General features: G+C 36.9%; 1 protein-coding gene across 7 annotated transcripts in view; it reads left to right on the top strand.

Moving 5' to 3' along the window:
- Positions 1 to 18,111, top strand: part of LOC116322914 (von Willebrand factor A domain-containing protein 5A-like) — a 50,591-nt gene extending 32,480 nt beyond the window's left edge. For 2 of the 7 annotated variants that reach the window (XM_039622776.1, XM_039622780.1), the window contains 30 exons: positions 51 to 200; positions 286 to 389; positions 3,981 to 4,201; positions 4,418 to 4,450; positions 4,770 to 4,790; positions 5,106 to 5,153; positions 6,123 to 6,325; positions 6,421 to 6,643; positions 7,241 to 7,407; positions 7,482 to 7,596; positions 7,735 to 7,883; positions 7,965 to 8,053; positions 8,151 to 8,295; positions 9,620 to 9,699; positions 9,776 to 9,890; positions 9,999 to 10,157; positions 10,243 to 10,346; positions 11,094 to 11,314; positions 11,626 to 11,673; positions 12,224 to 12,253; positions 12,504 to 12,536; positions 12,613 to 12,660; positions 13,325 to 13,363; positions 13,615 to 13,647; positions 13,723 to 13,770; positions 14,462 to 14,500; positions 14,748 to 14,780; positions 15,700 to 15,845; positions 16,817 to 16,940; positions 17,058 to 18,111. In XM_039622776.1, coding sequence (XP_039478710.1) covers positions 51 to 200; positions 286 to 389; positions 3,981 to 4,201; positions 4,418 to 4,450; positions 4,770 to 4,790; positions 5,106 to 5,153; positions 6,123 to 6,325; positions 6,421 to 6,643; positions 7,241 to 7,407; positions 7,482 to 7,596; positions 7,735 to 7,883; positions 7,965 to 8,053; positions 8,151 to 8,295; positions 9,620 to 9,699; positions 9,776 to 9,890; positions 9,999 to 10,157; positions 10,243 to 10,346; positions 11,094 to 11,314; positions 11,626 to 11,673; positions 12,224 to 12,253; positions 12,504 to 12,536; positions 12,613 to 12,660; positions 13,325 to 13,363; positions 13,615 to 13,647; positions 13,723 to 13,770; positions 14,462 to 14,500; positions 14,748 to 14,780; positions 15,700 to 15,845; positions 16,817 to 16,940; positions 17,058 to 17,137 — 3,048 coding nt within the window. In that variant the 3' untranslated portion in view covers positions 17,138 to 18,111. The remainder of the gene's footprint in view (positions 1 to 50; positions 201 to 285; positions 390 to 3,980; positions 4,202 to 4,417; positions 4,451 to 4,769; positions 4,791 to 5,105; positions 5,154 to 6,122; positions 6,326 to 6,420; positions 6,644 to 7,240; positions 7,408 to 7,481; positions 7,597 to 7,734; positions 7,884 to 7,964; positions 8,054 to 8,150; positions 8,296 to 9,619; positions 9,700 to 9,775; positions 9,891 to 9,998; positions 10,158 to 10,242; positions 10,347 to 11,093; positions 11,315 to 11,625; positions 11,674 to 12,223; positions 12,254 to 12,503; positions 12,537 to 12,612; positions 12,661 to 13,324; positions 13,364 to 13,614; positions 13,648 to 13,722; positions 13,771 to 14,461; positions 14,501 to 14,747; positions 14,781 to 15,699; positions 15,846 to 16,816; positions 16,941 to 17,057) is intronic. The other 5 variants (XM_039622782.1, XM_039622781.1, XM_039622779.1 and 2 more) reach the window with 4 other exon arrangements.
- Positions 18,112 to 19,432: the final 1,321 nt, after the last annotated feature.

The following is a 19,432-nucleotide window of genomic DNA, read 5'->3' as shown; positions in this document are numbered from 1 at the left end:
TGCGTTCCAGCTGGTTGTGCATATTTGGAGAGATTTTCATTATTTTTCAGGTGATGCAGTCGCTGCGATTTGCTCTGCACCATATTGTCACAGTCATATGGGATTTACCAAAGGAAGTGTCTGTCACTGTCCTCTCTCCACCAATCACAATACTTCTCAAGGGTCAGAGATTACTGATTTATGCCCAGCTCACTGGACAGGTAAGAGCAGCACCTTCTCATGTTGTTGTTTAGGTATTTGATGATAGTAATCAATGTGACTTCTAACCCTGTGATTCTGTGTCAGAGTTCAGAGGCAGCAGAGGGCTGTGTGACGCTGAAGTACAGCCTGGCAGGTCATCCCTGTGAAAACCAGCTGCACTTCAGTCTCAGACCTGCAGAGGACACTGGGTAAAACAGTTTAATAACAACAGCACCCTTAATGACAGCACTGTGAGAAAGGCTACACTATTTAGTAAAATTTAGTTTGCCAATTACAAAATACCAATGTGTGCTAGTACTGATTATAAATATGATATAAACAAAAGACAGCAGAATCTCACTTCCAGCACAGGTGCAGTCATTGTTTGATTCGTCCAGCTCATCTTGGTTCTCTTTCCTTTCAGCAACACCTGTACTTGCAGCCTGATCTCATCTAACACTTTATGATGAAACAAAACTGACATCATGCACTTTATTTTTCTGCAGATATTTCTTTCACACTAAACAAGTGACTCATTTCTCACAATAAACCAACCACAATAAACAGACTAAAACATTCACACACATGTGGTCAGGCTCCTGAGTGAAGTCATAGGTGTTTTAACTGTTTGTGGTTTGCTGACTGAGTGACTGCAGTTTAGGTAACTTTATTTAAGATGCACAAAGTGCACATATCACTGACGTCTTTTAAAAGCTGGCTTAACCAAGTACTTCTTTTACTCTTTGCCTCGTGTTTACGGTTTTTACATTTTACATTATGATGACAGTATTTACTGATTTAATGTTCCAGCTTTAGCCACCATCAACCAACTGGTTCATGTTTCCCTTAGCTCAAACTTCATGATTCACAAAACACAGGAATAATTAAATTATTTTAATTAAAAAATTAAAAGAAAAAGAAAAAAAATAGTTTGCAGTCTGCTATCTTTGACATCCTGCAGCTATAAGAGGCATTTCTGAAGGAACTGACAGAATCTTCCATTTATCCTACAGTATATTTCTCATTGTAAAGTATTTTACGTCTTAATGCTGTAAAAATTATATTTATCTCTGCTGATGAGTAAGAAAAATGTATGTCACCCGGTGACTTTGAGGAAAACACAGCAGTTACACTCCTGTGTTTAAAGATCAACCCTAATCATTGACAGTCAGAATTCTCTGCAAAGGTAAACTCTGCAGCTTATTATTTCAAACTGTTGACTTGCAGTTATGCATGGGGGTGCTGTCTGTGATATCCTGCAGCTATGAAGGCCATCTCTGAAGAAATGTTATGTCTGTGGTTTGTTGGTTTTGAAAGTGCTGCGGCATCAGTTGTAATAGGTTGATAGAGAGGAGCAGCTACACTCCTGTGTTTAAAGATCAACCCTAATCTGACCATCATTCACTGTAACATTGACAGTTAGAAACTTAGGTCTGCAATGCTGTAAAACGCATTAAAGAACCAAGTCATTTTATTGAGTCGTAAACACAGAATGTCTGCTGCTGATCTCAGTAAATGTAACAGGGAACCTCAATCTCTCTGTGCAAATATATAGGTGTGGGTAAACGAGGGTGGTTTGCTATAGATGACACTCTGCTTGAAAGTAGAAAAAAACTGTCGTCAAAGCAGATTCTTTTTAGGACCCTGTTTTAGTAGAATATTTACTACTTCTTTCTTTAAGCATTTTGTGGTGTTGAATTTAGAATGTATTTCATATTGAATATTGAAATGGCACAGCTGGCCAAAAACTGTAATTGGAAGAGGAATGTAACTCTCTTAAACCATTTGTATTGTTGTGTTTGATTATGAGTGCCTAAAGAGGAAATCATCAGGTAGGAATATAGCTCATATTAATTTTATTTAAAAAAAATTTGTTTAAAACTTTAAGAACTGAAGTTGGATAATTAAAGTTCATAAACACATGCATATATTGTACTGTATGTCTGTATCCATATATAGATTGGGTTGGACTATTATTTTGAAAGGAATAGGAATTTCTATTTCTGTTCCATCTATTCTTCCATTTATTTTCTATTGGTGAGTTGGATAGTGAGCTATCAGTTCAGATAATCTCTTTATGCAAGTGTCCAGAATATATGGCTGCAGATCCAATGATGAGATTACAAAATTGATCATCAACTGAAAACCTAGGATGTCCTGGTGACACATGCACTTATCGCCATTCTCATGTTGAAATATGGTGGTCATTATGGACAAACTCTGTTTTGTCACTCATCAAAGGGACTTCTTCAGTCTCAGCTGACTGCAGGTTTCCCCAATCTTATTGACAGTACATTTGCATAATGACTGAAACTAGCACCAGTGAAGGAACAATGGGCTGGGAGGTCAGTTCCTTGATCATTAATATGCAAATTCTCATGACCATTGATCAACAACCACTGATCAAAGCTTATTGATCAAAGACCGCTGATCAGTCGCCATGAGTACCACTCACAGAGATTTGGGGAATGGCTGCAATCACAGCATTGCAAGATGGCGAAAGATGTACCCTCAGGCCCCCTCCTCGACTCAGATATAGTCTTTCCCTTTTCACGTAAATGGCAAGTTTGAAAAGAATTTACAGCAGGTGTTCACTTGTCTGTTGGATTTAGACCCCTTGTAGGCAGTGTTAGTCAAGTTACTTGAAAAAAGTAATCAGTAACTAATTACTGATTACTTCCCCCAAAAAGTAATCCCGTTACTTTACTGATTACTTATTTTCAAAAGTAATTAATTACTTAGTTACTTAGTTACTTTTTAAAAACACAATTTACAACCTGAATAGGTAATAAAGTGATAGATCTTTCAGTCCAATTCTACTTTTTCTGCATAATCCATCATACAAAATGTAATCAAATGGAAAAGTCTCTTTTTAAAACTTGTTTTATTAGTTTTAATCTTTTAACTTTATGCATCAAGCAAAAATTAAATTATATGCAACATTCTCTGACTGGAAGAAATTTGTTTAACATTTAAACCTATTTTCTGCACATTCCAGCACATAAAATAAAATATTTTTTTGTGTTTACACTCAGTCTTTCAAATAGATACAAGTGAAACACAGCAGAAAATAAATAGTCAAAGGCTAGTTGCTCTATTTTCACCTGTAAAGCAGGACTGGGGTAGGCGGAGGTTTACCCTGGTGCAGGTGTGCCGCAGCGGTCAGTGGAAGACTCCGCGAGTTTCTCTATGAATTTCCCATTACAGTCGTAGCGCACTCGGCGGTTGCTTGGAAGTTTAGGGGGGTTTTTTCGCTGTAAAAAGAAGTTTTCTTCCCACGCACAACGGACACTGATGTTTTTGTCACTTTTTATGGAATCAAACTCAAAATAAGGTCAGTACTTCCACGCTTTAAACGCTGCACGCTCATACTCTCTCCCGCACTCGATATATTATCCATTGTTGATCTGCAGACAGCTGTTGTCACCAACGTCGCACTCGCTTACGTCACTGTCATGAGACATTCTCGCAAAAAACTCACGGTTTTAGTAACGCAGTAACGCAGCGTTCCTACGGGAAAGTAACGGTAATCTAATTGCTGTTTTTGCAATGGTAATCCCTTACATTACTCGTTACTTGAAAAAAGTAATCGGATTACAGTAACGCGTTACAAGTAACGCGTTACTGCCCATCTCTGCTTGTAGGGAGCATTTACCTCCAAACATTTTATTAATGTGATGGTGGATTAGACTCTGTGTATGAAACTAAAGAGGATACAATGGTATAAAACAGACACTAATGAATGAATGTGGTAAAATGATAAACATTACAACTGCAGTTGTTTTCCTTCTTGTCTGCAGACTAACAGTCCACAGGTTGGGGGCTCGGAGTCTGATTCGCTCCCTGGAGGTAGAGGACAGAGAGCACAAAGAACATGAAGATGGAGGAGTGAAGGAGAAGCTGGTGCAGCTCAGTGTCCAGTCAGGAGTGAGCAGCTCTTTCACTGCCTTCATTCCTGTCAACAAAGACAACGGAGACACAATTCAAGGACGTTTTCTGCTCAGAAATATTCCAAAACCCTGTGAGTTTACCAGCAGAAACTTTACTGGCAGATATAGCAGACAGTTTGTGAAATGACATAACAACCAGACTTAACAAACAAATTAGAAGTTTTAAATGATATTTAAAGTATTTATATATTTTTTTCAAAAATATTGCGAAAAAGTGTTTATTTGTTCTTTTTAACTGCTTTTTGTAAAATTGCTGACTTCATGTTTTTCATCTGGACTTCATGTAGTTGAAATGGAGAGAGATCGTCCATGGCGTGTATGTAAGTAAAAGCTTCATATTTATGCATTTCTAAAAATAAATTTAAACAAAACCATCTAATTTTTGTTTTAACTTATTTGAAACATTAAATGTAAAAAAAACAAAAAAAACAAAAAACAGACTGTAATAAACATAGACTGTCTCCTAAAGCAGCGATTAAAGAAGTTTAAAGGAGTTTTTTTTATAAATAGTACTATTGGTAGTATTTAGTGAATCACTATAATAACCGCATTTGATATTTCCTGTAATGCCTTAACCTCATAATAACCTATTTCCCTTTTCCTTTTTTCCTGTTATGGTTATCAATAACTACTCTGCAGCAAGACCTGCAAGGAGCTGGAGTAAGTAAAAAGCTGACTGAAAGCTCCAGAAATATTTAGCCTTTTCTATTCAAATGTTTCAAATAGTGCTGCCAGAGTTAATCTCGTTAAAATGACATTAACGCCATAACCTCATTAAGGTGGCAAATCTCCGTTAGCGCGGTGGGGCTGCATGGCGCTAACGCGTTGACTGGGAATTCAACGGGAATTTCTGGGCTTCTCTGCTGAGGCTGCTGCCCTCAGGACCCGGCCCCAGATAAGCAGAAGAAGATGGATGAATGGATAAAAGGATATACTTATTTTTAATACAAGTCCTCAAATATTCTTGGTTCACAGGTACGCGGATGAACTGCTCTGGTCTGTTAAATCTACAAAAGGAACCAGGTACTGATACAAAGAGACTTTTTTCTCTGACCGACTGTCATTTATTTAATCCTTAAATGTAAGGACTCGCTGCTTGGCATGTAATATTTTACTTCACATACTTTTTGTGATAGAGAGGATACTTGTAAATAAATAAATAAAAAAAAATTTTAAAACTGGGGAAAATAGTACAAATACGTGTACGAGCAGTCCACATGTGGTTGTTGTGGATGTTCTTTCAACATCAAATTTATATTATTTTAGATATCATTTTTATACTGCTTCTGTAGGCTCTTTAGTAACATGTTTCCAGAGGGTGGAGGACATATAATGAAATAAATAACCAGTTAAAAAAAATCCCCCCCAAAACCCCACATGTACTGAACAAATACATAGGCTAATAAATTTTGTCTTTTTATAAATAGTTTGTATTCATATGTATCATGTTCATAACAACGATCTTGATATTTCTAAACAAAAAAATATTACATTTATTAATCATGTAAATTTCCTGCACCTCTCATAGACGTCCATGTGATGTCCAGAAAAATTAGCTAGTCCAAAGTTAAAATGTTGAACGTCATATTAACGTCTAACTTGGATCATTGTTGGATGTCCAGATTGTGGGCCTAGTTTGGACGTTGCATAGATGTCCAGAATTGGTAATGAACTGATGGACCCAATATAGACATGATCTGCATGTTTATGTTTTGCGAGTACAGTTCCTACAAAAAAATTTAAATAATAAGAAAGTTATTAAAAAAATAGAGTGGGTAAGTTAAATATAAATATTAACAATATCACACCAGCTTTTTCTTCTTTTTTTGTTTTAAGTTGACACTTTGTTGGACAGAACCATGTTTAAGTATCAACTTGGTTAACAAGTAGTATTTTCTTTTGCTGAAATGTAACACTTGTAAAAAGAAGAAACAAAGAGCCATTTTCAAAACATCTGATTTATGTTTTTTGGTAATTCTGTTTGAATGTCAGTTCCTCTGAAGAGCATTGAGGTGCAGCTGGAGGTGAGGGACCATGTGGCTACAGTGGTCTCCACTCTGAACTACGAGAATAAGGAGGACAAACCATTAGAGGCTGTTTTTGTCTTCCCTCTGCCTGGAGATGCTGCTGTCTGTCATTTCAGTGCTAAGATCGGACAGACACAGATTGTAGCTGAGGTGAAGGAGAAACAGGAGGTGAGCTGGAGAGAAAATATAACCTGATTATAAGTAAGATTCAAAATAACAATTAACACAGTGAATGTCACTGACATGTGTCTCCTGTCCTTCAGGCTCGTAAGGAGTATGATGATGCTCTGAGCTCTGGTCAGCAGGCCTTCCTATTGGAGGAGAGTGATCAGAGTCCAGATATATTCTCTCTGAGTGTGGGCAGTCTGCTTCCAGGAGAGAGCGCCTCCATCAGGTTGGAGTACGTGACTGAGCTGGCTGTGCAGGCTGATGATGGTCTGAGGTTCTGTCTGCCTGCTGTGCTCAACCCTCGATACCAGCCTCAGGGTAGGAAAAGCAGATGACATTTTAAATGTCAAATGTGGAAATGATTTAGATGCAACCTGGATTTATCTGCATGTTTACTGGAAAATAAAATTTTTCTCATAATTTTGTTATCGGCTATATAATACATAAAAACTTAAAGCTGCAACAAGGCTGAGTGGTGTCTAAAAAGAATGTGGGCTTTATAGATTTATTTATAAATATATTATTTATTATAAACCCCAAAAAGTCACGCCTCTCCTGTAGAAGCAGCTTTTGAACCAGCTTCTGATTTGGGAGACAGACACTGTCTCTACGTTTAAGATTAAGCTTAAAACTTTCCTTTTTGCTAGTCTTTTGTCCTGTCTTATTCCCCTCACACCAACCGGTCATGGCAGATGGCTGCCCCTTCCTGAGCCTGGTTCTGCTTGATGTTTCTTCCTGTTAAAAGGGAGTTTTTCCTTGCCACTGTTGCCAAAGCTTTTTCTTTTAGGTACTGTAGGTCTGCCTTACAGTATAAAGTGCCTTGAGGCAACTGCTGTTATGAGTTGGTGCTGTATAAATACAACTGAATTGAATTGAATACAGGGCTTATTTATAATCAGTGTCATTTGTGTATAGATTTTGAAGGTGCAGGTGTCCAGGTGACTTCTGTTCCAGCCTCTCTGTTGTTCTACAGCCTGTCTTTCTCTGCCCGAGTGTCCTCTCCTCGTCCAATCTCTACAGTAGAGTCCAACTGTTCCCTGGACCCTCTCCAGTACCTCAACACTGATCAAACCCAGGCCACGGTAGGTAGAGTGCTGATGTTACTGCTCTGTACTTATTACTGAGAACTAAACATGAATGTGTTTGTGGTGTGCAGGTTAACTTGGCTGCAGGACACAAGTTTGACAGAGATGTTGAACTGCTGATTTATTACAAAGACGCCCACCAGCCCACTGCTGTGGTGGAGGCAGGACAGGCCTCTGCTGAGCCGGGTGAGTGAAAATGAGATTTGTTGTTAGTTTTGAAATAAATTTTAAAAAATCATTATCCGTCTTCTTTAACTCAGTAGTTAAAGATGTTGGAGTACACAGCAAAAATGTTTGGTCATTTTTCTGTCTGTTATTTTTCAGGCTGTCTGATGGGTGATTCAATGGTGATGGTGAGTCTGTACCCTGAGTTCCCCCAGTCTGTGATGTCTTCAATGGCTTCATGTGGAGAGTTTGTGTTCTTAATGGATCGATCTGGAAGTATGAGTAATACTCGGATCCGCAGTGCCAAGGTATTTGATCTTACAATCATAAATTTTTCACAGTGTTCCTCTCACACAGAGGACTCACCATATTTTCCCTGTTCTCTTAAGGATACTCTGCTGCTCCTGTTGAAGAGCTTACCAATGGGCTGCTATTTTAACATCTATGGTTTTGGGTCCAGATATGAACACATCTTCCCGTAAGGCTCAGATCTGTCAGCCCAACAAAAGTATTCATTTCATGTTTTTGTGTCTTTTGTGTTAAATATGTGTGTATTGGTGTCTGTGTGATGGCAGTAAGAGTGTGGAGTACACTCAGCAGACCATGGAAGAGGCCCTGAAGAGCGTTGAGCAGATGCAGGCTGATCTTGGAGGAACAGAGATCCTGGAGCCCCTCAAACATATTTACAGTCAGCCGTGCATTCCCAGTCAGCCTCGACAGGTAACACACACACTGGCTTGGATTAGTTTCCTCAAGACTTCCTTGAAACTTAACCTTACTTACCGCTTGCCTAACTCTGACCTTAAATGTACAATCATTATCTCAATTAGGTGATTTAAGAGAAAAAAGGATATTATACTCATAAATAAAAGTACATAAATAAATTTACATACAGTACTCTGTAATCACATCTTCCAACAAACTGATGCATTCTCATTAATTTATTATTAATATCTTAGAAATAAATAGAATTGAGTGTGTGATTTACGGTTTGTGGAAGCTGCTATGTTCCCCCATCATATTTAAGTACAATGGCCAGGAAGGACTTCTCTAACTAATGGCATTTTGCCTATGTGATTAGAGACTGACCAGAGTACATTAAAGGTGGAGTAAGAAACTTATAGGTTTTCGCATACCGTGAAGGGACATTTAAATTTGTGTCTACACCTTCAGACTAAATTTCGTGTTTCATGTTTTCATGTTTAATTGTCAGAGTGGCATCCCATTCACCAAAGAAATGAAAACTCGAAAGAAATAGACAATGCCACCAGCATTTTAATAAAATGTCACCCACTTTCCTCTTGCCTCAAGCCTCATCTACTGCACTGATGTCAGGGCTCTTAACACAGTGTATCCAGTATCCTAAAAATCACACTTTGCCTGTGATAAACAGTTTTATAACATTCTTACATTGTATGAGAGTTTATTCAAAGTCCACTAAAGTTACATCCACTTCAAAGAGGCTACAGCAGTTAAGAGAGGCTAACAGCAACTAAAAGCAGCTAACAACAGTGCTTAAGGACAGTTCAGTATATCCTCAACAACTCAACTTATTTATGGCTGTCATAAGTCAGATGCAAGCTTCTCTGACTCTTTGACTCATATCAGATTCCTTTCATGAAGTTTTACAGCCTCGTCCAGAATAAAGAACAGCTGAGGTAAACAGTGGCCTGACAGCCTTCCACAAATGGGAGAAAACTCCAGTCCAGTTTAAACAGTACGTAGTAGAAACATACTGGCTGGCAGGGGCCATTTTGGGGTACAATCTAAATTTAATGTTTTTCATCTCTGTTGGATGACTAAAAATGTTTGTCCTATAGCAGCACCAAAGCTAGGATTCTGAGGCGTAAGAAAAGAGAAATCAGTTGATTGTAATCTGTAATTTACTATCAATTTACTACAATCTGCATCTAATTATGAATCATTTTACACATTCTAACTAAAAATGAAGTATTGTGTTTCTGAAACCTAACCCTGCTCTCAGAACAAGCTGTGTGTTTGTGGGTCTGATGTTTTGTCCTTATGTGCCAACTCTCCTCTCTAGCTGTTTGTCTTTACTGATGGAGAGGTGGGAAACACCAAAGAAGTGATAGATCTGGTAAAGAAGAACTCAGATTCTCACAGGTGAAACCACAAACCCACAACTATATCTACACAATACATGTCCTCTGTGTACTTAAAGAAAACTGCTGTATTGCAGGTGTTTCTCTTTTGGGATTGGGGAAGGGGCCAGCTCTGCTCTCATCAATGGGATGGCCAAAGAAGGAGGAGGTCACGCTCAGTTCATCACAGGGACAGACAGGATGCAAGCAAAAGTAAGACATTAAACACAATTAGAAGTCACATTAAACATCACAGCAGCAGCAGATACATATTTGTTATATGTATAGGATGTGCATTTGGAGTTTTTCATTATTTTTCAGGTGATGCAGTCGCTGCGATTTGCTCTGCAGCCGACTGTGGTCGACATCTCAGGCACATGGGATTTACCAAAGGAAGTGTCTGTCACTGTCCTCTCTCCACCAATCAAGACACTTTTCCAGGGTCAGAGGTCACTGATTTATGCCCAGCTCACTGGACAGGTAGGAGCAGCACCTTCTCATGTTGTTGTTTAGGTATTTGATGACAGTAAATAATGTGACTTCTAACCCTGTGATTCTGTGTCAGAGTTCAGAGGCAGCAGAGGGCTGTGTGACGGTGAAGTACAGCCTGGCAGGTCATCCCTCTGAGAACCAGCTGCACTTCAGTCTCAGACCTGCAGAGGACACTGGGTAAAACAGTCTAATAACAACAGCACCCTTTTGGTTTGGTTTACTTTATTTAAGATGCACAAACATATTACTGTGCATATCTTTGATATTTTTATGACCTGGTTTTACCACATCCTTTTTTCATCATTAGAGACAATGAGGAATTACAGTGTATTTCTATGTTTGATATTCTGACAATAGCGTTTACTCATTTAATATTCCAGTTGCAGCCATTATCTGCCCAAAACCAACTGGCTTCATTTCTCTTAGTTCAAATTTCATGATTCAGAAAACACAGGAATAAATGAAGCTATTTTAACCAAAAATTTAAAGGGGAATTTAACTCTAACATCTTAAACCTTAATATTGCTGAGCTTGATGATGAGTGTCTAAAAAGTAAACATAAGAATGGGCATACGTCATTTCATTAAAATAAAAATGGTAACATTATACATTAAACAATTTTCTACAATATACAGTAAACACTTTATAATGTTTACGAACTAAACTTGATTAACTAAAGTTCATGAATGCATGCATGCATTTCAATGCATGTATGTTTGTATCCATGTATATATTGGATCACTCTACTGTCTTCAGATAAACTTGATATGTTATCATTGTGATTCTTTCCCAAAGTGGTGGATTAAATTTCACCTCTGTAGGACCCTGAAGAGGATGCAGTGGTATAGACAAAGTTACTGATAAGTTAATCTGGTAAAATAATAGACATTAGAACAGAAGATGTTTTTTTTGTCATGTCTGCAGATTAACAGTCCACAGGTTGGGTGCTCGTACTCTGATTCGCTCACTGGAGATGGAGGAGAGAGAAAGTAGAGGACAGCAAGATGGAGAAGTGAAGAAAAAGTTAGTGCGGCTCAGTGTCCAATCAGGAGTGAGCAGTTCTTTCACTGCCTTCATTGCTGTCAACAAAGACAACAGCAGGGTGATCCAAGGACCTCTTGTGCGCAGAAATATTCCGACACCCAGTGAGTTTATTTTAAATCCCCAAACTAAAACTCTGTGAGCCACAGCTCTGAAGATAAAGATGGCCGAACTTCAATGAGGTGAATGTAATGACAGCTTTAACTGCAGAATATTAGAGTTAATTCTAAATCCTAAAAAATTTAACTTAAAAACAAACCACTTAGGTAGTAGTTGCTTGTTTTCCAAAGTGATCTCCACAGATCAGAAATTAGCAAGAAGTAAAAATCTGAATGAAAGTACAACAAACAATTTTTGCATTTCTTCCTGTCCTATCCAGACCTCATACCCCCACTCTTTTCTTTTAATCTTAAAGTGACACCAAGATATGGATCAGCATTGCGTGCTACTCCTATAAGAGGAAGTAAGTACAAAACAGAGTCATTGGCGTTGGAAGGTACGTGTGTGCATGGACATTTGCTGCATCCCTGAGATTTAACACATGTATACCTGCAGCTGAGTGAAGAGGAATTATACATTTGTTACTACAAAGCAAAAACTAATTGTCACACACAACCTGAAGACAAAGGCGGATCAACATGAATAAAAGTACTTCAATGATAACTTAGAGCAGAACATTAGAACCAGTTTGGGGTTCCTGAAGTCAGAATCCAAAAACATGCCAGTTAAAGCAAAATGTGGCTTGTTTTCTTCAAAGGGTTTGTTACAAGGAATCAAAATACTGATAGGAAGAAACTAAACACAGAAGAACAATGAAAATTAAACAATCTGAAAATCAAGCATGGTGATCAAGCTTTATAAATACTGCAGGGACCTTGGAGGTAGGTGAGGAAGCATCCGGACTGACCACATGAAGATCCCAAACATTTAATAGTGTTTAAATCAATGACATGAAAAAAAGCCTTTGAAAAAATTCGCATAAAATATTTTAATCTCATTTTTTAACATCCTAGGTTGCTCCTCCCTGCCAATACCAGATACGTGTAAGTAAAAGCTGAATGTCAGTGTAACACACATGTGCACATCAGTGCATTTCTAAAAATAAATGTTTTCTGTTTTACTCTGTTTAACTTGAAAATTTTAAATATGAAATGCTCTATGGACAGCATCAGCAGTATTTGCTATCATAGTCATTGTATTGGGCTGTATATAATGTCTGTACTTTATTTGTTCTCTTTCATTTACTATTATGAAATTGCTGACTCCATGTTTTTCATCTTGATTTCATGGTAGATTCAAAGAAGAGACGTAATCTGTGTCGTGGGGGTAAGTAAAGAGTGAATGGCAGAACACCACACATCTGCGCAGTAAAATCACAATCCACAATTTTTTTATCTTAAAGTGCCACCAAGATTTGGATCAGCACTGCCTGCTCCTCCTATAAGAAGAAGTAAGTACAAAGCAGAGTTATTGGCGTTGGAAGGTACGTGTGTGCATGGACATTTGCTGCATCCCTGAGATTTAACACATTTATACCTGCAGCTGAGTGAATGAAAGCAGGGCAGTGATAATGTTAAGAGCAGAGAGACACGGCAGTATCCCAGTATTTTAAAAATTAGCAATCAGAAGATTTTAGTTTTATTTTGAGTATGAAGAGTATTAGAGGAATTATGCATTTGTTACTACAAAAGCAAAAACTAATTGTCACACACAACCTGAAGACAAAGGCGGATCAACATGAATAAAAGTACTTCAATGATAACTTAGAGCAGAACATTAGAACCAGTTTAGAGGTTCCTGAAGTCAGAATCCAAAAACATGCCAGTTAAAGCAAAATGTGGCTTGTTTTCTTCAAAGGGTTTGTTACAAGGAATCAAAATACTGATAGGAAGAAACTAAAGACAGAAGAACAATGAAAATTAAACAATCTGAAAATCAAGCATGGTGATCAAGCTTTGTAAATACTGCAGGGACCTTGGAGGTAGGTGAGGAAGCATCCAGACTGACCACATGAAGATCCCAAACATTTAATAGTGTTTAAATCAATGACATGAAAAAAAAGCCTTTGAAAAAATTTGCATAAAATATTTTAATCTCATTTTTTAACATCCTAGGTTGCTCCCCCCCGGCAATGTGTTCAATACCAGATACGAGTAAGTAAAAGCTGAATGTCAGTGTAACGCACATCTGCACATCAGTGCATTTCTAAAAATAAATGTTTTCTGTTTTACTCTGTTTAACTTGGAAAATTTTAAATATGAAATGCTCTGTGAACAGCATCAGCAGTATTTGCTATCATAGTCATTGTATTGGGCTGTATATAATGTCTGTACTTTATTTGTTCTCTTTCATTTACTATTATGAAATTGCTGACTCCATGTTTTTCATCTTGATTTCATGGTAGATTTAAAGAAGATGCGTAATCTGTGTCGTGGGGGTAAGTAAAGAGTGAATGGCAGAACACACACATCTGCGCAGTAAAATCACAATCCACAATTTTTTAATGTTAAAGTGCCACCAAGATTTGGATCAGCATTGCCTGCTCCTCCTATAAGAAGAAGTAAGTACAAAGCAGAGTTATTGGCGTTGGAAGGTACGTGTGTGCATGGACGTTTGCTACATCCCTGAGATTTAACACATTTATACCTGCAGCTGAGTGAATGAAAGCAGGGCAGTGATAATGTTAAGAGCAGAGAGACACGGCAGTATCCCAGTATTTTAAAAATTAGCAATCAGAAGATTTTAGTTTTATTTTGAGTATGAAGAGTATTAGAGGAATTATGCATTTGTTACTACAAAGCAAAAACTAATTGTCACACACAACCTGAAGACAAAGGCGGATCAACATGAACAAAAGTACTTCAATGATAACTTAGAGCAGAACATTAGAACCAGTTTAGAGGTTCCTGAAGTCAGAATCCAAAAACATGCCAGTTAAAGCAAAAATGTGGCTTGTTTTCTTCAAAGGGTTTGTTACAAGGAATCAAAATACTCATAGGAAGAAACTAAAGACAGAAGAACAATGAAAATTAAACAATCTGAAAATCAAGCATGGTGATCAAGCTTTGTAAATACTGCAGGGACCTTGGAGGTAGGTGAGGAAGCATCCGGACTGACCACATGAAGATCCCAAACATTTAATCAGTGTTTAAATCAATGACATGAAAACACACCCTTTGAAAAAAGTCTTATAAAATATTTTATTTTTTTTATTATTTATTATTTATTTTTCCCATTTTTTTACATCCTAGTTGGCTCCCCCATGGCAATGTGTTCAATATCAGATACGAGTAAGTAAAAGCTGAATGTCAGTGTAACGCACATGTGCACATCAGTGCATTTCTAAAAATAAATGTTTTCTGTTTTACTCTGTTTAACTTGAAAATTTTAAATATGAAATGCTCTATGGACAGCATCAGCAGTATTTGCTATCATAGTCATTGTATTGGGCTGTATATAATGTCTGTACTTTATTTGTTCTTTTTCATTTACTATTATGAAGTTGCTGACTCCATGTTTTTCATCTTGACTTCACAGCAGATAGTTTTTGCGGTGGTTTCCTGGATGACTGTAAGTACAAGCTGAATGGAAGTTTAAGACAAGCTATCTATGCAGTTCTAAAATGAAATGTGGGATGGGTAACTGGTCAAAACAAGTTAAAGCATTTGAAATGTCTCATTTTTATCTACATTTTAATACCAAGTTCAACGTCCGTCTGATTCCACCTGTGTGAAAGTCATTTTCTTATTTAGTCAGATTTTAAATGTTAAATATAAGATTGTGTTAAAACTGTGATTTCAAATCTAAAACTTGTATTTCCAGCTGCCATGTCTTTGTGGGATTTAGAAAAGATTTAGATCATATGTGTACACGTGGGGGGTAGGAGGTGTTAATGTGTCACTTTATAGTTTGGAACTTTTCAGTTTTTTCTGTGGAAAAGAGTAAAAACTATGAAAGTCCCTTTAAGTCCCATTAATGACAAATTCTTCAGCAAATGTCTTGACCCAATTTTTAAACAATATTTGAACAAATTCAAATATAATATTTTAAATATACTGTTTTTATACAAACATCATGGTGATGAACGCCTACCTTGCAGTAAAATCTATGTTGGGTACGAAAAAAGCTGACTGTAAGCTCAAAAAATATTTGTTCTATAAATATGGCTCATATAATAACCACAGGGGAAATTATATGATCCACAGTATGTGTGTGTGTCATCTCAAATCTTCTTGCTGTTTACATTCAGAAGCTATTGTTTGATAAAAACATTAAAAATATCAACCTATACACATTGAAAAAAATAAAGCTATCTTTTTTTTCTTTCCAGTTTTAGTCTTTCTTCAGTTTCTGTTGAAAACTCTTAATTTGCTGTGTGGAAACCTTATGTACACTGTTACATTTTTGCTATCCTCTGTCATGTAGAATTGTGTTTTCTTATCTATCACCATATTGAGGTCTGGTTTTTGTTTAATCTTTGATTTTCCAGTTGCGTTACCCAAGCAACCACCCAGAGACCCTTTCATGCACTTAGTCTCCCTCCAGAAGGCGTCTGGCTCCTGGCTGCTTGATCCTGGTCTGGCTACTGCACTGGGAAAGACCAGTCAGCAGGTGGAAAAGATCAAACCCAGAACGGTGGGCTGAATTGTCATTTTTGTCATAATTTTCATCAATAACCTTTGTGAGGGAAAAACAAAACACAATAAAAACGAACGCAGGAAGACAGAAACTTGAAATGTATTGACAGTTTCACTAACGAATAAAAACGAGATGAAAATTTTCTAGAGAGACGAAATCCAATCAGAACTAATTAAGTTGTGTAGGAAGGTGAGGCGAATTTGGACGTGATAAAATCAGAAGGGATCTCCTTGTTAGATTAGTTAGACACCCACAATTTGATCTGCCACCGACAAGCAGGGGGAAACTCCCATGCTCCCTGTTTATCATGAAAACATTGAAAAGAAGAACAGGAAAAGAAGACCTGGACAGATTTTGCATGTGATATTAAAGAAAATAAGATGCTTTGTAAACCATTTGGAGCATCTCTTACCAGCAAAAACACAACAAACCTTTACACTATACATTAGATTTTAATCAGCTGAATAAACTATATCTACTATAATCTTATAATATTTAGCTGACCAAATCTAAATTTAGACGCCTAAATTATAAATAAAAATAAATGTTTAGTAAAACAACTGACTAAAACTAAAACTAAATCAACATTTTCAGTTAACACTGGCTGTCAATTTAAGTAATAACACAAAATGATAATATGAGATTTAAAATAAAATTGATTGGATAATTTGAACAACAAAACATAGGATGCAATTAAAAACATGGAAGTACAATATAACAAATATAACAAAAAGAAGTAAACTAAATGTAGCCCCTGCCTTGGCGCATGAAAACAAATCTGTAAATATCACAGGATAAAATATTGGTTGTAATGACTCTCCTAAGTATCCACAGAGCTGCACTGCAGAAAGTGTTTTCTCATCAGTCAGAACTTCTACTGAACACATTTCAGTGCCTTATTTTACTTTATGTTAGCACAGTTGTAGAAAGTGAGATCATGATTTTCATGTGTTCATTTGATGAATTAGGCCAACAGTGAAGTGTGGGCCACCATTCTGGCTCTGGTCTGGCTTCATGCTTTCAAGATGGATGCAAAGGATGAGTGGGAGTTTCTGGCTTTGAAGGCTGCCTCATGGCTCCGTGCTCAAAATGGTAGAAACAATGATAATATCAAATAAAGTATTCTTTTAAACACTGTTTGAAACCACAAAAAAAAAAAAAAAATCAGCCCTCTCCTTATTCGTATAATAACTTACGTTTTCATTTTAGCGCCATGTGTGTCAGAGTGTGTGGAATCTGGAAATGTCCTGTTGGGTTGCAGCATAAAGAAAGAAGCTCTGGGACTCTAGGTTTTCTCGAAGTGGATTCACCTTCAGGATTGGCGAATCATGCCATATGGCTTTTAATTCATTTTTGTGCTATTTACCCTATTGTAATTGTTATATAATCAGAATCGTTTCAAAAAACAAGCAGTTATTATGGCAACTCATTTAAATTGTATGTTTTTATTCCTGTTTTCCATCACCATATGGCGATGTTGGTCATAATTTGTTACTTTTTACTTGTTTTTATACATTCCACTTCATGTTGTTCTTCTGAGAAAGGTTCTAATTCAAAATGCTTGTGTTACAGTCCCAAATCAAAGTTAACTTTTTATGCCTACTTCTAGACAAAGTCCTAATTTTATCTTATAGCGCTGTTTATATGGTCACATTGAAATTAAACAATATTGATGACATTTTGTTTCTCTTGCAGATTTTTCCTTTTTATCCACAAAATGCTAACATTGAGTCGATATATGCTAATTTGTCAGTTAGGATGATGGAACAACCAGTGGTTTGGTTTTTTTATCTGAAGCAAAGGAAAAAAATATATAGCCAACCCACAGGGCCTGGCTCAAGTCAGCAATTACAAAAGACAGCATTTTTATTATTTGGGGGAAAATGGCACCAGCAGTGTTAGTGGCTAGGTGTGGTTAGGTAAGAAAGAGCCAGTGGGCCCATCACTGAGGCTGTGGGGATCATGGCTTACAATAGGAAAGAGTGCAATGCATGTCATATCAGGTGTGCTGCAGTATCGCCTGTGTGCCTAACTATTCATTTACCAGCACAGCAAATTGAATGATTATGTGAACATAATATTTTGCTTTTTTTCCCTTTTAAGTTGCAAATACTTTTGAAAACTCTGAAGAAAGCTGAAAACGGAGTGAATGTTTTATTTACAGGTTTAGTCATATTTTGTAATCAGGTTTATCTGTCTGCTTAATGTTTAGATAGAAATGCTATGAAATCTAATGCAACTCAATAAACATATATTTCCATAATCTGACAGACTACTAAATGTTTGGGAAAAATTGTGTATGTTGAATAATAAAAGGTATGCACATTAACATTTTAGCACTTAAGCCATATTGTATAGTACAGGCAATATACCCAATTGCCCAGGTCCTCATCTACAAGGAACTAGCACAGTCAGTCTGTGATTCATAGTGTAAACACTGTTACAAGAACAGGGACCTGCAGTAAAACTGTCCAGATAATCTTTCTGGCCCTGCAGGCCAAAAGCACAGAATCTTTTCAGTAAAGTTTTAATAAATGGAGCAACTGATTAGGCTAATGTTTGCCATGGGTCCTAAGATAAAGTGTCACATAGTATTGGGTGGGTGCACAGTCACTATGTTACAAGAAGAAATACTGTGAAAAAAAAATTATAGTAAAGTTTGAACATATGCAATGTTTGCAGTGAAACTTTAGTTTTCAATAAACGCGCACACACACACACACACACTATTTCATTGCACATTCACATTTGCAGCAATGTTTGAACACGAATAGCTAAAAGACCAGATAATAGCCACACATTTTCAATGTTCTTTCTTACAAGCCAAATGAGCCTCACTTGTGAGTTTGTGAGTGGTTGTTTTATTTTCTTATCTAACTTCAGCAATAAAGCCACTTTTGATTTTTACATCTTGTTTTCAAAGTGGCTTAACCTTCAGGGCTAGTCAACAGGAGCAGATCTAATTACACCATACTGCCTTCAATTCGCTGTTGTATTATATACCCTGTTATGAGTGCTATATAATCAGAATTTCTTGGAATTTTCTTTTGAACAATTTCTACATCTGTGAGCCAACTAAATGTTTAGGTGGGTATTTATGCTGATTAATGAAAGATATGTACAGTAAAAATTAATTCTCTTTTTTTGATTGCCGATTGACTTTATTATCTTTTTGATGTTGGTGTTCTGCATTGGATTCATTACTATTATTGTATATTTATTTTTAGTATTTATATTCATAAGTAAGAAAAGGGATCAGTGATGATTCATCAGTGTACACGGGAGAAATAGTTTCAATACTGTTCAATGGATTGACGATGCAAGACCACTAAGATCAGTGATATGCTCAGACTCAATTTCATCATTGGTAAGTTTGCAAGACAGTCACTCAGATTGCAGACCTCACATTCTGATAGAGACTCAGCAAACATTATATAGAATTACTATGATGGGGCTTATGGTCACCCTCATATGGGTACCAGCGCATCATAGAGTTAAGGGAAATGATTATGGCAGACAGAACAGCAAAGGAAGCTACAAAGAGACCATTATGGACATGGAAATCAGTGTTAGTAGGACAGCAA

The sequence above is a fragment of the Oreochromis aureus genome, linkage group 14 (genome assembly GCF_013358895.1).
Source record: "Oreochromis aureus strain Israel breed Guangdong linkage group 14, ZZ_aureus, whole genome shotgun sequence".
Lineage (NCBI taxonomy): Eukaryota > Metazoa > Chordata > Actinopteri > Cichliformes > Cichlidae > Oreochromis > Oreochromis aureus.
Note: the sequence above shows the minus strand (reverse complement) of the source record. Positions and strands in the feature narration are given on the sequence as shown.